At 35.2% G+C, this 18,991-nt stretch overlaps 1 protein-coding gene across 3 annotated transcripts in view; it reads right to left on the reverse strand.

Annotated features, from left to right (window-relative positions):
* LOC148955071 (cyclic nucleotide-gated channel alpha-3) overlaps positions 1 to 18,991 on the reverse strand; it is a 339,464-nt gene that overhangs the window by 235,782 nt on the left and 84,691 nt on the right. For all 3 annotated transcript variants that reach the window (XM_089108043.1, XM_089108044.1, XM_089108045.1), the window contains one exon: positions 15,161 to 15,381. In XM_089108043.1, the coding sequence (XP_088964169.1) occupies positions 15,161 to 15,381 (221 nt within the window). The remainder of the gene's footprint in view (positions 1 to 15,160; positions 15,382 to 18,991) is intronic.

Below are 18,991 nucleotides of genomic sequence, written 5' to 3' on the forward strand. Positions count from 1 at the left end.
ACGAGCAGAAATTAATCTGAGTAGGGTTCTGAACCCTATGATTTCTAAAAGCCAGAATATAATTTGTGCGTTACTAAAAACAATTGTTTTAAATGTTTTCCTTTTATAACTTTAAGAAAAAAAATTAATTAAGATTTTAAGGAATAAATATCAGCATTATATTAAACTGACCATGCACATTTTTTCATTAGATTCATTTGAATTTTTTTCAGTAAAGTACAAATTATATTCTGGCTTTTAAAAAGCATAGGGTTTAGAACCATACTCAGATTAATTTTTGCTCGTTTTGAGTTTGACCTATTTAATTTTCTGTTTGTTTTGGGTTTCATTTATTTATTGATACTGATTTGTGGTAGTTGAATCCTCGGTAGATTATTTTATTCTATTTTTGTTCATTTTTGGTTTAATTGAGTTCTTTACTTTTTTTTGAAAAATATATTTTATGCAAACAGTTTTTCTGATTAATATCTGCTAGTTTTATATTGACACAGTATTTTTCAGGGAGATAAACTGAGCCTGTTCTGAAGTTAAACAAAAATACCTTCCAAACCTTTAATACCACCTGGGTATAACTAACAACCCTTGTCCCAAATCTCTGGGGTTTGTTTCAACCCCAAAAGCCTTGTTATATGATTTCAACGCTCTATATAAAAGATTCGTTTATCCCCCCCAGGGTATAACTTACAACCCTTGCCCTGAGGGGTTCTGGGGGTATGTTTTCATCAAAACCATAAGTTTCAGAACTTTCAACTACTTTGAACAAAATGGCTATCTCAAAATTTTTATTGGATGTGTTTGGGAGAAAAAGGTGGGCGTAAGAAGGGGGTTAGGTGCTCTCCATTCACTTTCGACTATTAAAAAGGGCACTAGCCCTTTCAATTTCCAATCAAATGAACCCTTTTTGAAGCTTCTACGGCAATACTTTGTATAAAAACCTTATATACCCCCAGGGTATAACTAAAACCCTTGCCCTAAGGGCTCTGAGCGGGATTGTCACCTTAAAAGACCTAGTTTCCAGAACTTTTAACTAAGTTATATAAAATGAATATCTCAAATTTTGATTGGATGTGTTTGAGGAAATGGTGGGCGTGAGAGTTACCCTGGAGTTACCCTCCAATTACTTTCAACTATTAAAAAGGGCACTAGCCCTTTCAATCGAATGAACCCTTTTTGAATTTTTACGACGATGCTGTCTATAAAAACCTCATATGCCCCAGGGCATAACTTAAAACCGTTGTCCTGAAGGCTGTGGGGGATTGTCATTCCCAAAGACATAATTTTCAGAACTTTCAACTACGTTGAACAAAATGGCTATCTAAAATTTTGATTGTATGTGTTTGGGGAAAAAGTGGGCCTTAGAGAGGGGTTAGTTGCCCTACAATCACTTTCGACTATTAAAAGGGGCATAGCCGTTTGAAATTTAATTCGAATGCGCCCTTTTCCAAGTTTCTACGAAAAAGCTTTCAATAAAAACCTTATATACCCCCAGGGTGTAGCTTATAACTCTTGACCTGAGGGCTTTGAGGGGATTATCATCCTTAAAGACATAATTTCCAGAACTTTCAATTACGTTGAACGAAACGGCTATGTCAAAATTTCGATGGGATGTGTTTGTATTAATGGTGGGCGTGAAAGGTGTGTTAGTTGCGTTCCAATAACTTTCGACTACACTAGGGATTTCAATTTCCAATCGAATGAGCCCTTTTTGAAGTTTCTACGACAACACTTTCTATAAAAACCTTATATGCCCCCAGGGCATAACTTAAAACCATTGCCCTCTGGGCTGTGGGGGGTTGTCATCCTCAAAGACCTAATTTTCAGAACTTTCAACTACGTTGAAAAAAATAGCTAGCTCAAAATTTTTATTGATGTGTTTGTATAACATATCAGTGAAAGTCATGGGACTTTCAATGGATGTGTTTGGGGAAAAAGGTGGGCGTGAGAGGGGGGCTAGCTGCCCTCCAATCGCTTTCGACTATTAAAAAGGGTAGTAGCCCTTTGAATTTCCAATTGAATGAGCCTTTTTTGAAGTTTCTACGACAACGCTTGCTATAAAAACCTTATATGCCCCCAGGGCATAACTTACAACCCTTGCCCTGAGAGCTGTGGGGGAGTGCCCTCCTCAAAAACATAATTTCTATCTGGAAATCAATTACGCTGAACAAAATGGCTATCTCAAAATTTTGATTGGATGTGATGGGGGAAATGATGGGCGTGGAAGGGGTGTTAGTTGCCTTCCAAACACTTTTTACTATTAAAACAAGCACTAGCTACTCTAACTTTCAATCAAATGAGCCCTTTTCGAAGTTTCTACGACAACTCCTTCGATACGAAGTGCCCTGGTCTAGAACAAAAAAAAAAACTAAAATAATAATACATTGTGCCAACATCGTTCTTTACTTAGGCAGCGCGATTCCGCTGCCTATGATACATTGTCAGGTTTTATCATATTATATACCTGAACATGATCCATGCAGCCCAAAGGGCAAAGGGGCCTATTGCACCAGAGGAAATAATGACAAAATATGAGTTCCCCCAAAATAAGGTTGAAAACTTTATTTCCTCTAACGGCTTTAACTTACAACTGTAAGTCCTGGGCCAAGAGAAGACCAACACATAAAATAATTCGTTTAGTGTCACGGGACTCCCAAAATTGTATCCAAAAAGGACACTCAATTTTTTTCGATCGGATTGAAAATAGTACTGTTTGGGGAAAAGAGACCCCAATATAAAATCAATTTTAAATGGATTTTTGAAAGAAAAGTAAAGAGCCATATAAGACTTGAGACCTGCAGAAATAAATTCCTATGATAACTCAAACTCAAAAACGACCAGAAATTACTATTAAAGAATAAATGAAACCCAAAACAAACAGAAATTAAATAAACAATCATAGCAAACATGCTGATAAGAAGTACCAATATAAATGGATAAATAAATCTTAAAACTAGTAAAAATTGAATTGAATATTCAAGTCAAACTTAAAACGAACAAAAACAACTAGAAACAGTATTTTGGCTACTTTCTCCTTCCCCCTCTTTTGACTGTGAAAGTCTTTAAGTCTTTTGCATGATGTGCGTTTTATTAAAAACTATATGTGTCCTTGAGCTTCAAGAGTCCTTGAAAAGAACCGAAATGAAATTGAATATTTGATACATACCGACATAAATTGCTGAAAGCTCAGCAATTGAAGATTTTATTGCACTGTAATTTTTATTTTTATTTTTCAGTGTTGTAAATATTAAATGAAATATTTAAAACACGATTCCCTTTCAGTAAAGTGCAAATGACACAACATGTTTTAAACTTTTATAGTTAGAGGAGGGGAATGGGGTAGTAGCCAAACTGTAGTTTGTATTGATTCTTTGTTCGTTTTTGTTCGCAAGAACAACTTTTGACTTTTCGACCATTTTGAACAAAACAACTATTCCAAAGTTTTGATAAAATATCTTTGGAGGGAGGGTAGCTAAGAAGGGGATGAGAATGTGACTGGTTGCCCCTTAGACACTTTTAACTTCCCCGTTAACATGCCCTGAAAGATTAAACTTAATACCCTCAAACGCTTGAGGATATTGCAGATACGTCTCTTTGATAAACTGGATGAATATAGCATCCTTTGATTTAGTTTAACATGCTCTCCAACATTTCTTGTAGTTTCACCTTAATACCCTTAGCCTTTCTGAACAGACCCAGAATCAAACATGTCTCCTTTTCCTAATGATACATCCTGCATATAAAAAAAAAAAAAAATCAAATTTCATAATTTACAATTCTTGTCCTGGGGGCTCTGGGGGGCAGTGCATCCCCGAAGACATAGTTACCACAGCTTTTGGATGTTTTGAGAAAAATTGTTTTTTTTTCAAAATTTTGATCAAAGATGAGGAAAGGGAGCATCCAAAAAGGGCAAGAGGGCTGGCTGCCCTCCGATAGCTCTTCAACAACCCCTGATAGTTACAACTTAAAACTCTCAGCCATTCCTTAGATGTTGCCAATATGCCATTTTGACAAACAGAATGCACGCAGTCTGTTTTATTGCGTTTGGCACCCCTTTCAAAAGCTGTTGAGGGTTATGCCTTCCTCAAAGGCACCGTTTTTGACCATTAGACTATTTTGAACAAAATTGCATTTCCAAAATTTTTATCTAATTTTAAACCAATTTTTTTTTAAATCCCAGCTAAAAAGGGCATAAGAGTGGGCTGGCAGCCCCCTAACCTGATGACCACTTTCCAACATTTTCTTAACATGTCCTGAAAGTTTTTAACTTGATACCCTCAGCGGTTCTTGAAATATTGCAAATCCTCCTTTTTGATTAACTGCATACACATAGGGCCTTTTAATTAAGTTTAACATGCCCCTCAACATTCTCCAAAGTTTCACCTTGATACCCATTGCCTTTTTGGATACACCCAGAATCAAACAATTCCCCTATTCATAATGATAATCCTGTGCGGAAACAATGGGAAAATTTATTAATTTACAATACTTGTCTAGGGACTGTGGGGGTATAGTCTCGCCTCCAGTGAGGCCAAGCCCTCCTGGAGACCACCCTCTTATACGAGCATCCCTTTCATATGATGAAGTGCCTCTGGTAAAAAAAAAACAAAAAAAAACAAACGAAACCTAACACATTGAAGCCTTATGGCTCTTTATTATATGCAACGCAATAACATTGCCTACCGACAGTTCTAGCTAACTGAAATTAAATAATAAAGAGTATTGAATATTAATTGTTCCGCACACACATCTTGACATACATTTAACTACCTTCCTTTATCGACAGGTAAGCCTCATGAGCCATGTTCATCAAATTCATTAAAACCAAAAATTGACAGCTATTTCAATATAAATTACTTTTTCTAAAGTAAAACTTATTAATGTTCGCAGAAAACATTGATGAACTAGTCCCCCCCCCCTGTCGTTCAGTATTTAATGTTCGGACATTATTTTGTGTATTTTAAACGCTATAATTTGTTAATAAGTGGGTTTACAAGAAACATTCCACTAATCCTTAAGTAACCTCAGCACTTGATTTACAGACTAGCCAAAAAGGCTCACTTCTCCAGCCTATTTCACTGGAAAAAATATTGCTTTTATGTCCTGCTATATACCTCTTACTATAATTGATTCAATTCGTCACTGACAGTAAATGAAAACCATCTTTGAAAGAGAACCGTTTCATTTCTGCCAGGTACTAAATAAATTAAAATCGATTGCAATAAGCTGTATTGAATGCAGGAATGCTCTAGAATGCGACAGAAAAAAAAAATCTTACTTAGCTGAGGATAACGTCAGGTCTGTGGCGTATAATGTCACACGATTTCCACAGAGCTGGAGTTTACAAGTACAACTAATTATCAAACAGTTTGGGGAAACGAACTGTGAGTAAGGAGCGACTCGGCTCAATAGTAACCGAAAATCTTAAAGACGAAATTTTGATATCAATAGATACACCAAAAATAACAGCTTATTTTGCTGATTCCAAATATATAAGATTTACCCATCAAAAGTTGTGATTTTTGAAATAGGGGGGACATACCCGCTGCAATTCAAGAAATCTTGATGAAAATCACACCATCAGATTCAGCGTACCTGATAACCCTACTGTAGAAGTTTCAAGCACCTATTTACAAAAATGTGGAATTTTGCTATTTTTGCTAGAAGACAGATAACGGATGCTTGTTTATTTGTTTTTTTTTGTTTTTTTTTTATTCTTGTTTTTTTCCCCAGGGGTGATCATATTGACATAACGTTCCTAAAAGATTGGAAGACGGCGCATTTGAACTCGGATTGAAAGTTCTAGTGCCCTTTCTGAGTGAAAAAAAGATTGGAGGGCAACTGGCCCCCCTCCCACGTCAATTTATTTCCCAAAATTATCTGACCCAAATTTTGAGATAGCAATTTTGTTCAGTATAGTTGAAAGGTCACATGACTATGTCTCTACGGGTAAAATGACCCCTACAGTCCGTGGGGAGAGGCCTGTAAACTATGAAGTTTGACCATTGTTTACGTATAATATTTCTTATTGGGAAGTATACAGACATTTTTCGGGGGGGGGGGGGGGTGTGCTTGGTATGTATATCCATTGGGGTAATCTTCCTTGGGGAGGGAAATTTCCTGGGTGGGGGAAAATTTTACACGGGGGGTATTTGACAGAATCCCCCTTTTATGACTAGAAAGCTCAGGGTATCAATTATAGTAGTATATACCCCTGTAGAACCGACTGAAGGAGACACTAGTGACTCAGATGAATTTTACTTACAGATACAGGAGCTAATAGACAGGGTCCCAGGTAGAAATATAATATTTTTATGAAGAGATTTTAAGGCCTAGGTCGGTAGAAATAGGGATAGATGGTATCCTAGCCTAGGTAAATTTGGTGTAGGAAAAGAAAACAGTAATGGATACAGACTTTTGCAATTTTGTAGGTATAACAATCTAGTTATAACCAATACGATGTTTGGTCATAAAATGGTTCATAAATTAACATGGTATTCACGTGATGGTAAGACAGCAAACCTTATTAATTATGTTATAGTAAACCGAAGACTGGCAGGATCAATACAAGATACTAGGTTATATAGGAGTGCTGTTATTGATGTTAAAGGAAAGATCCCCATCTAGCAGTGTCGAGGGTTAATTTAAAGCTGAAATTTCGAAAGGATAACTACCTCCCGGGAAGTTATGATGTTGGTAGACTCCAGGATGAGAATTTGAGAAAAATTTTCCAGGAACAGTTGAATTCTAAACTTTAGAGTTTGAAATTTGATAATGTGGAAGATGGTTGGAATGATTTTAGAAAAATAGTTTGTGAAGTTGCTGAAGGTTTCTTAGGGAAGAAAGCTAGGACTGCAGATAAGAAAATTAGTGAAAAAGCTTTATGTTTAATAGAAAGGAGAAAGGACTTGTACGAGAATTATCTGAGTGATAGATCATATGAAAACAAAAGGAATGTAAAGAAAGTGGAGAAATCATTAAAATATGAACTAAGGATGTGTGAAGTGGATGCCAAGAATAAAATTGCCGAGGATCTGGAAGATGCAGCTAGACGGCTTAATAGTAAAATATTGTACTGGTATGTTAATAAATTGAGAGGGAGTAGTCAATCCAGACTTGGCCCAGTTAAAGATAGGAACGGGGCCAGAATTAGCGATAAGGGAAGGATTAAAGAGATATGTGCAGAACATGTTGAGAATTTGCTAAGCCGAAACAGAGTTGCAGGAAAAGATATAGAGGAAAATGAAAAATTGTATGATACCTTGGATGTGAAGGAAGATTTGTTTGCGACAGTACTAAAAGGATTAAAAAATCATAAGGCTTCAGGTGCTGATAGGGTGGTAAATGAGTTTCTTAAATATGGTGGCTCTGGGGTTAGAAATATGCTACTGAAGATTATGAATAAGATTTTTGAAAAAGGGGAAGTACCTAACGATTTTAGGAAAACCTTAATTTAGCCACTTTATAAGAAAGGTGATAAAAGTGAGTGTGATAATTCTCGAGGCATTAGTCTGGTCTCTGTAGGTAGCAAGTTACTTAGTAATATGATACTTTTTAGACTGAGAGATGCCGTAGACAAAGTTATAAGGAAAGAACACCGTGATTTTGGAACAGGTGGGATGTGTTAACCTAATTTTTAGACTTAGCCTGGTAATTGAGAAACCCCCTAGTGTACAAATGACGCTTGCTTGCTATTTCATACATTATAAGCAATGTTTCGATTTTGTTAATGGAAGAGCTATATTAAAGGTTTTATCCTTGTATGGTATAACAAACAAATACATGAAAGTGATTAGTGCTATGTACGAGAATAACACTGCTGCGTTTAAGGTAGGAAATGAGGTTAGCAGCTGGTTTCGTATTAAATCAGCAGTTAAGCCGGGTTGTGTTCTATCCCCCTTTCATTGGGTCATTTTGATGGACTTCGTCTAAAGTAGTACAGGAAAGGCAATGGGAGAACACGTAATTATATAGGGAGGAAAAATTTTCCTGGGCTTAGATTATGCTAATGATTTAAGCATCCAAGATGAAAGTGTGAGCAAAATGGATGAACTTTTAGAGGTTTTGCGAGTCATAGTGCTAGAATAGGTCTAAAAATTAATGTTAAGAAAACTAAGGCTAGGAATAAGTGAAGATGAAAAGGTGACGTGGGGTAATGGAAAGATTGATCAGGTGGGCAGCTTCACTTACCTTGGTAGCATTATTAGTAAAGATGGAAGCAGTGAAGATGTTAACAGTAGAATAGACAAGGCTCAGGGTTAAAAAAGTTAAAAAAAAGGTTTGGAAGAATAGGATTAGAATTTTAGAAGCTACAGTGATGACAGTGGTCAAATATGGCTCTGAAGCATGAGCGCTCCGTAAAGCGGATGAAGATTTACTAGATATTTTCCAGATAAATTGCTTAAGGATTGTTCTGGGTACCCGGCTGACTGACCGTATTTCAAAAAATAGGCTGTACGAAAAATATGGTTCCATACCGCTCTCTAGGGCTATAATGGAAGAAAGGTTGAAGTGGCTAGGGCACGTTATGCGGATGAAGGATGACAGATTGCCGAAGATTGTTCTTTTCGGCCAACTGTCTAGGGCTAAACGGAAAGCAGGTCGTCCTCGTCTAGGGTCGGAGAACGTCATAAAAAAAGATTTAAAGGAAATGGGAACTTCGTGGGAGGGTGTAAAAAGGGAGGCTTTGAATAGATTGGGATGGAGGAGGAGCGTGCGTAGCTGGGTTGGCCTCAGGCGACTTGGTGCTGCGGTGAGTTGCTAGTACAAGTAGTAGTAGATTTGACAGAATTCCTAGACAAAATTCTTGTTAATTGTCTTACATTATTTTTGCTAACTCAATTTTGCATGTGGAGATGTTCCAGGGAAATTATCCGGGGGTATTTTCCGTGTGTTTCAATTTCCGGACTAAGTTTCTACGAAAGGGGACATTTTCGGAGTGATCGAGAAACCGATTAGAGATTAAAGTCTTTTTCAAATAAAATTATGCCAAGAGTCATTTTCAGGCTGAATCGTCCGCAAGAAATTTTAGTGCTAACATGCTTTAGCGTAAAGAGCAAGGTATTGAGAAGGGGGCAACCCTTCGTATACGGAATAATTTCTGTTCGTTTTGATTTTTAGTGTTGCTCCTTACTTTCAGTTAAAAAAAACATATTTTTTATTTTATTATGTAGATGTAACCATGATGACTCAAGCTCTTTGGTTTAGAAGTGGCAGATTATACGCGTATCTATATATATCACGCAGAAAAAAACCCTTCGGCTTTTTCTTAGCTGGGATTTAGTGAAGACTGAAACACTTTTTTAAAGCTGTGGCTTATGGCTTGTGGCTAGGAAGCAAAAAATACAGCTTCTTTCTTTTCCTGCGGATGGTTTCATCTCTCCGTAGCGTTTTTTGGAGCTATCGCCTTTACAAATATAATTAAATAAAACAAAAACAAGTTTTTTTTTTAACTGAAGGTAAGGAGCGACATTAAAACTTAAAACGAACAGAAATGATTCCGTATATGAAAGGGGCTGTCCCCTCCTCAATGCCCCGCTCTTTGCGACCTCCATATGCTGTTATACAGTTTTTGGTAGCGGCGGGTGCCAAATTAAAAAAAAAGAAAAAAGAAACGTGGATGAACAATCAGCAGAGAAACATATCATAAACCAGCAATCATTACCATATCAATGTCACATATCACATCATCTATCATCATATATCATCGTCATATCAGATATCATAATATCATCATATATGATATAGCATATATCATCATATATCACAAATTACATCAATATCACATCATATTAGCATAGACACATCCCTCCCATGTCCCTTTTTTCCTGAGAGACATCCGATCAAAGTTTTGATATATTCATTTTGTTCAGCTTAGTTCAAAGGTCTGATGAATATGCCTCTGGAGATGCCACGATGACCAAATGCCCTTGCGGAAGGTCTGTACAATATTATTTATTTAAATTGAAACAATTAAAATAATTAGAACAAAATATATTTTTATGGATAATGTATATTTTTAATTTTTTGGTTTCATTTGTTTATGTTTGTAAAGATTGCCTGCGGGCTCTTGGGTCCATCACAAACACAGAAAGGGGGTGCCTGGGTTCGTGCTCCTCTCTGATTGTTCAATTTGTTTTAATAATAACGGGACCATAGGCATTAAAAGAAACGGTTCCAGAAAGGGGGAGGGTGGTCACTAGAAGATAGTAACTGGACCAAAAGTGTTAAAAGAGATGGTTCCAGAGGAAGGGCCCACAAGAAGAGGTGGGTTTTAAATAGTAGAATAAAATGTATTTTTAATTTCACATTTTTCAATAGTATCTGTTAAGAAATTGGTCTCTATTGGTCGTTTCATAATTAATTTTGTTTTAAGACAATTCTTGATACAGCTTATGAGCTTGGAGCCGACTTGAACATTAAGAATGCTCTTCACTTAACGCCGCTGCAAAATTGGCACATGTGATCACATTGTGAAAATGTATGATCACATTGTGAAAATGTATGATCATATTGTGAAAATGTATGATCACATTGTGAAAATTCAGCGAGAAATGTATTGGCAATTGGGTATGTTACTATTTATGTCCAATTCATGTCCTTGATACAGCTGCTACAGCTATGCCACGTACACCCAGGCATATGCATTTTTGTTACTTTTTTACTGGTAGGAAAAAATTTTAGGGGGAGGTGGGTTCAAATCCGGCAATCACACCTGGATACGGTCTTGTTCAGGTTCTGCAGCGGGTTACTGCAGTTTAGTCTGAACTCCAGATCCCGTATTATCAAACAGAGATCAGTCAAGCAGAGCTGCCCCATTAAAGGACAAGTTTAAATCTTCTATTTATATTTGAAGGGCCTATCTTAAAGTTCTTGCCTAATCAGGTCGCTTTGATATATTGTTAGCTGCAGTTTTTGTATTTAGCCACTCTGTCCTCCCGAGCTAAGAGAAATTGGTAATAATAATTCGGACAGCAACAACAGAAACATAGAGGACAGAAACGTAATTGGCAGAGGGGAAAATGTTCATGCTAAAAATAACCGGATCAATCACCTTTATTCCAAGTGACATACAAAAAAACGTTGATTCAATGTACTTTGAAAGGGCAACTACACTTTTTTCAGCTGTTTGGTGTCACACGCTATTAACTTATTTTTTGCTGATTTTTTATGCAAGTGTTTTTTTTTTAATTTGCTGCCCGCTACTGCCAAAAACTATATAAAAAAGCGCATTGCGCTGAGTTTGTGCTGCTCATTGCTATGATCAATTATTTTTTATATAGATAGAGACTTGAAACCCCCGTTTCAGGGCTCTCAAAATTATTGAATTAGGTAATGTAATGTGTACCCAAAAGGACCTCATTGAAGGAGTTTCTCCTCCTGTTCTAAAACTAGTCAATTTTATTTTCCTAATTCTGATTCCAATATGCTTAATCTCTAATTGAATATTTAAAATTAACTAGAAATAAACAAAAATTAGCATTGGATGAAAATATACAAAGTATTTGACAACACCGTATGCATCTTGGTGAAATCACACCCTCTCCCCACACAATTAGCCGACTACCTGTTTTTAGTTTGGTCCAAGGTGGATGACGAAAAAGCACAATATTTTGTAATCAGTCATCATTCATCCGTTAAACGTTGCCTAGTCGTCTTAACCTTTCTCTCATTATAGCCCTAGAATGTTCCCTCGTTATGGCCAGTCACAAAAGTATCTTACACTACCCTTAGAAAATTCCTTTAGAAAAAAAATTAACAAATCTTCCTCTGCCTTCTTTACTCCCATTATAGAACTCCGCTTGAGCGCTGCAATCACCATGGCTTCTAATACTCTAACGTTAGTTCACACCCTTCCTTTCCTATTCTTCCAAACTTTTCAACTCTGAAAAAACATCCTTTGTCGAAAATAAAGAAACAAGTATATTTTAGAAGAATCACTATTTCGGTCACCTTACGATAACGCTGGGAAAAGAGTCGCACTAGCTGAGTGAACTTGCTTCGGTTCAATTCCGCGTGTCGTAAGGAAGTTTTTCACTAAGACATAAAGTATAATTTTTCTTTCTTTCTAGATTGTGGAATTTTATAGAATGTTAGTAAAAAAATTCCTTTTTAAGAAGTTTATTTTGCAAAAAAGTTATCCGGGTATGTCAAAATTTATTTATTTGTTATTCTCAGTTTCATAGACACCAAACTGTTGATAAAAAAGCATTTGATTGACCATGGAGCAGTTTGACCATGTATGACCCATGTATGATACCTCCTCTTCGAAATCTCCCTTTTTAAACCCTTTCTTAAGGCAAGTTCCCACAAATTCTATGAAAGTGCCTCCATTAGGTACCGAGAAATGCTTAAAATGAGAAGTGTAGCTGTTAAACGACAACCGCAAACCATACAGATGGATAATCTACTTAAAACGAATAAAAGTTGTTCAATAGTTATATAAGTTTTTTATTGAAAAAATAACTGCCTCAGATGCAGATCTGGAGGGAGAGGGGAAAGGGTTCCGCCATCTGGCTTGTGTGTAGTTTAATTTTTTTGTCCACATTTAACCGAGTAGCTGTACACCTCCCTCTCCTGATCGTTGGTTCAGTTTAAATTGGAGTAGCTTTTTCTGTCGAACTAGAAAAAAGTAATTTAAATCTTAATAAGCGAGAAACATATGAGCAAATATCATTTGATAAATATTATTGATTTTATAAATATTATCTATACATATATACATATATATACACATATATATATATATATATATATATATATATATATATATATATATATATATATATATATATATATATATATATATATATATATATATATATATATATATATATATATATATATATAAATATATATATATATATATATATATATATATATATATATATATATATATATATATATATATATATATATATATATATATATATATATATATATATATATATATATATATATATATATATATATATATATATATATATATATATATATATATATATATATATATATATATATATATATATATATATATATATATATATATATTATATAATTACTTTGGATGTTTAACAATTGTAAATGCACCAGCCAAGGGACAACTTTTAATAATTTAAATGTTACAGGAGAAGCAAAATTCTGGTTTTGTTGGAACATCAAATTTCAAAATGGTTAAAGTGTACCCGTAGCATTAATAGTCTCGGATGTTCAATATTTGTTTACAATATTCCTTTGTCATGAACTTTTCTGTTGATTTGACGTTGATAGAGAATAAAGTTGATTTTCAGCATGAACAGCGTATGTAGAAACCGTCTTTAAGGAAACTGTCATCATTTTTTACAAGAAAAAAACAAAACAAAAAACGAGGGATATACTATAATAAAGGTGTCGAGCGGTCGACAACAAAAGCATTTAAGCAATTGCGAGAAAGAAAATTCAGTGTTGCTCTCGCAAGACTTCTGTCAGTGAAGCCATCCAAAAGTTGCTGTACAATTTCACCGTGTCCAAGTAGCGTAAGCACAGTTATCCATGGTCAACCAGTTTCGAAAGTTTTGAAGATGCACCTTACATTCAGGGACTACTCTCTTATCCTCTCCAACGAGTTCAATACAGTCTAACCTGAGCTCCCACTTCGTCACCTCCTTAAGGTAAGTGTGCAAACTAGTTAGCGATGTTGGATGATACTTCATGGAACTGGACTATATTGGACTTTATTCTGAAGTTTTGTTAAATTTTGAGTTGTTTTTTTTTCGTAGAAGCGACCAAGAATAGCGCACTACGAACGTACGGAGTACAAACTAAGGATAAAGAGGATTTTTTAATGTTAGAATTCGATGACAACTAATTCACGGTTAATGTCTTCGCTAGAATTATGCTCCATAATGAGGTAAAATTACGGACATAGTTAGAACTGATTAAGTTAGTGCTAATTTAACAAATAGTTAATAAGTCTTCGGTAACACGAAAGTAACCTTCCATTGATCAAGCATAAAATGTACAGCGCGTCTAATTGGCTAGCAATATTCTAATTTTGGAATAAAACCCGCTCGCATTGATACAATTTCATTAATGAGCCAACACAAAGAGTGTTAAGAGCTTGGGAGAGTTAAGAATACCGCTGGTACAGCAGAGAAACCCAAAACATATGGAACCAAACAGCTTAAGAAGACACAGTTGTCCTTTAAAGGTGCAATTGTCTATGGGAATTAATAGATAGTTAATATTTGAATTTTAACGGACGAAAAGCGTTGTCAAATTTAATTAATCATTTGACTTTAATCATTTATTAATCAATTTTAATTATGTTGATTTAATTAATTTATTTATTAATTTTTTTAATTAATTAATTTCAATTAATTTAGTCTAATACCCTAAAATGCATATTTATTTATAAATACAAATACTGATACCAAGAGCGGATCCAGGATTTTTGTTTTTGGGGGGGGATTTACCCGATTTTTTCCCGTTTTTCTAGTAAGGTTTTGTCTTTACAGGTATTTTTTAGACTAATTTTCGACTCGGTCAAATATTTCGGGGGGGGGGGGGGTTAAACCGGGTAACCTCCCCCCCCTCTGGATACGGCCTTGACTGATACAACTGTGGTACTGCCCTCGAAGCTTCAGCTTAGAAAAATCAAAGAAAGAAAATTCTTGGGAAATTACGGTTTTCAGGTATAATTAGAACTAAGATGAGCTCAGAAGGCAAAAGTATTTTTATCGTAATTTTCATGGTAGGCTACATTAAAAGCTTCAAACTGAATATCAATACAGATCAGCGATCTTTTGTTACCTGGAATCAGCCCGTAGAATGATAAAAGAATAATATCCAAAAATGATTAAGTTAGTGCTAATATAGACTTTTTAGACCAAGTACTTGCCATTTGAAAGAGTTTTCTTTTTTTTTAAGACCATGCTTTCACTAATTTAGCAAAAGTGACAGGCTAGGATCCATAAAGAGCACAAATATTCTAGCCATTTAAATTCTCCCCTTTTGTATCACGTGCTCAAACCAGCAATGAACACAAATAGTTTATAAATATGCGTTATTATTTATTGACAGAAGTGAATGTAGGCCGGTTCAAGCATCATGATTCTGAATATAAAAAATAGCTCAGATTTCATTCTGTAACAGATCACCAGTGACGAAAAAAGGAAGCAATACATACCGGCCGGATCAAAGACAAATGTCCATTTACATCGAGAGGAATGAGACTCTAATTTCTTGTTTAAATTAAGACTTAATCGATTTCTAATATCTCTGCGTCTTGCATCGCGTGTACTTCTAGTTATTTCTGCAGCAGGGGAGCTTACTCTGTTCTTCTGAATACTGGACATTGAATCTTTGGAAGATCGTTTTACGAGAAGATGACCATGTGCAGGAAATATCCTAAAATGTGTATTTATTTGTCAATTAATACATATTTGAATTGTCCTTTTTTAGCAGTATTTTGTGTGTTGTCATGACCCTGTGGCTTTTTATGCAATTAACTAAAAACACTTTTTCCACAGAATAAGTTTTTCGAACAAAAGTAAAGAACTCCATTAAACCAAAAATGAGCAAAATACAATGAAACAATTTACCAAGCGTAAAACTACCACAAGTAAGAATTGATCAATAAATGGAACCCAAAACGAACAGAAATGAGAATAAATTACCTAGTCAAACTCAAAACGAGCAAAAGTTAACATGAGTCGGGCTCAGAACCCCTATGCCTTGGTAGCAATCAATGTTATACTTCTAACAGCCATATAGCAATTTCTTTGTTATTTGCGTACGCCTCTACACCTTTTCGAAGAGAGTGACTATCCCCATGCATATAGATAATTCTTCTAAAAGACATTACACCTTTTCAAAGAGAATATTGTAGCTATGGAATCCGGTTAATAGCCTGTAGCTTAAAGGTATCTGAGATCTCGTCCCAGTATCGCATACACTATTAGAGATATCAAAATGATATCTCATTTGCATTAAGCTAACTTAATTTGCAAAAAGGTATTCCGTTTGCACAACTCTGCTCTGATTGAATTGTCGCTGACAATGGGTCGATAATTACATGTAATCACTGCTAAGCCTTTTGTTATTGCTAGGGGATTACCCAATTCACTTCTTAGGGTTAACTGGCAGAGTTCCAAATGTGAACATTTTGAAAAGCAGACAGGTTTTTTTTGTTATCAAAAATTGGACACTATAATCAGAATTATTTGATTGACATTTAAAAAGGGGTAATGAGATTTGCAAATTGGAGTGTAGGATTTGTGAATTTGATCCTATTAAGGTGGAGAAAAAAAGAAAAGGGTTTAGCATTTGCAAATACTTCAATGTGTTGTCCATTTAAAATAGTTTAGAAATAAAAAAATTTAACAAGAAATGGCTGAAAAGTGTTTTGGGGGAGATGGGGTGATTGTGTACTGTATAATACACATGTGATGTTTGGACAGTGTTGTCAATTTAAAATAGTTTAACATTCCCTTCGTTTCCCCATTTCTGAGGGGAGGGGGGGGGGGTCAATTTTGGAGGGAAAGTCAAAAATACTCAGAATCAAAAATAAACGGGATCGGCCTCAAGGGGAAGGCTCTGAGGCCCTTCGTTCCCCCTTTTCTGTGGGCTGGGGAGGGGGGGCCAATTTTGGAGGGAAAACCAAAAATACTCAGACACTAATATCAATATGAGTAACGATTCTATTTGAACTTTCTCCAAGTTGATAAAATTGATCTCAAAAGGGCTCATGATAAAAAAAAATAGTTTGGGACAAGAAAAAAAAACTAAAATAATGTCATGAAATCATTTTGAACACTTAGAGCAGGGGGACGTTGGGATTGAATCATTGAGAAACATCGAGTTTACTTTAAAAAAAAAAAACCTAACACTAATCAGCATCTATAAATAAATGAAACCCAAACCGAAAAGAAATTACAATAAACAATCGAGTCAAACTCAAAACGAGCAGAAATTAACATAAGTTGGGGGCACAACCCCTGTGCCTTCCCAAGGCCAGTGTGGGGGGTTGGGGGTTAGGTGGGAGGATATTTCCATGGAGGGTGCTCTGGATTTCCCAGCATAATTTAAGAAGCTTCCTATGCTAAATAAACAAAAGTTTTGGATATTTTTGTCAGTTTGTAGTTTACGCACTAATATCAATATCAGTAACGATTCTATTTGAACTTTCTCCAAGTTGATCAAATTGATCTTAAAAGGGTTCATGATAAAAAACAAAAAATAGTTTGGGGCAAGAAAAAAAACTAAAATAATGTCGTGAAATCATTTTCAACACTCAGAGCAGGGGGACGTTGGGATTGAATCATAGAGAAACATCGAGTTTACTTAAAAAACTACCACTAATCAGCATCTATAAATAAATGAAACCCAAACCGAAAAGAAATTACAATAAATAATCGAGTCAAACTCAAAACGAGCAGAAATTAACATAAGTTGGGGGCAAAACCCCTAGGCCTGCCCATGGCCAGGGGGGGGGGGTTGGGGGTTAGGTGGGACGATCTTTCCATGGAGAGGGCTCTGGATTTTACAGCATTATTTAAAAAGCTTCCTATGCTAATTAAACAAAAGTTTTGGATATTTTTGTCAGTTTGTAGTTTATGCACTAATATCAATATCAGTAACGATTCTATTTGAACTTTCTCCAAGTTGATCAAATTGATCTCAAAAGGGTTCATGATAAAAAAAAATAGTTTGGGGCAAGAAAAAAAACTAAAATAATGTCTTGAAATCATTTTCAACACTCAGAGCAGGGGGACGTTGGGATTGAATCATAGAGAAACAAGTCCAGCATTATTTAAACAGCATCCTACGTTAATTAAACAAAAGTTTTGGATATTTTTGTCAGTTTGTAGTTTACTCACTAATATCAATATCAGTAACGATTCTATTTTAGCTTTCTCCAAGTTGATAAAATTGATCTCAAAAGATTTCATGATAAAAAAAATAGTTTGGGGCAAGAAAAAAAAACTAAAATAATGTCGTGAAATCATTTTCAACACTCAGAGCAGGGGAACGTTGGGATTGAATCATAGAGCAACATCGAGTTTATTTAAAAAAATAACTACCACTAATCAGCATCTATAAATAAATGAAACCCAAACCGAAAAGAAATTACAATAAATAATCGAGTCAACCTCAAAACGAGTAAAAATAAACATAAGTTGGCGGCGAAACCCCTATGTCTTCCCACGGACAGTGTGGGGAGTGGTGGGCTAGGTGGGAAGATCTTTCCGTGGAAGGTGCTTTGGATTTCCCAGCATTATTTAAAAAGCTTCCTATGCTAATTAAACAAAAGTTTTTGATATTTTTGTCAGTTTGTAGTTTACGCACTAAATCAATATCAGTAACGATTCTATTTGAACTTTCTCCAAGTTGATCAAATTGATCTCAAAAGGGTTCATGATAAAAAACAAAAAATAGTTTGGGGCAAGAAAAAAAACTAAAATAATGTCGTGAAATCATTTTCAACACTCAGAGCAGGGGGACGTTGGGATTGAATCATAGAGAAACATCGAGTTTACTTAAAAAAAACTACCACTAATCAGCATCTATAAATAAATGATTTTTTGGGGGGATGGAGTGATGTCATATTTGATGTCTCAGACTAGTGATAGTGCTGTACTGTGGTACGAATTGCTTTCGAAAACCCGGATGAATTAGTTGAAAATAAAGTTTTAACAAGAAATGTCTGAAAAGTTTTTTTTTCTTTAATTTTTTTTATTGGACTAAATTCTTTTTGGACTTCGAAATTATTCAACTTTTTTTTACGTATCTTAAAATGACATGAAATATCTTTATTACTCTAAAAATTGTACTCTATGCTTGCCCAGAGACACGATGCGGCTTTCCCACTGTTACTCTATGGCTGATTATCGACACTACCTAGTTTATTGCATGTATTAAATCAGTATTTTTTACACAGTGGAACAATAAACACATAACTAATATCTCTAAAAAGTGAAGATGAAGCATTTTAAGAAAGTGTGTTCACACGATAGTG

The sequence above is a fragment of the Artemia sp. Qi Xiang Cuo genome, chromosome 2, assembly GCF_049724085.1.
Source record: "Artemia sp. Qi Xiang Cuo chromosome 2, ASM4972408v1, whole genome shotgun sequence".
Classification (NCBI taxonomy): domain Eukaryota; kingdom Metazoa; phylum Arthropoda; class Branchiopoda; order Anostraca; family Artemiidae; genus Artemia; species Artemia sp. Qi Xiang Cuo.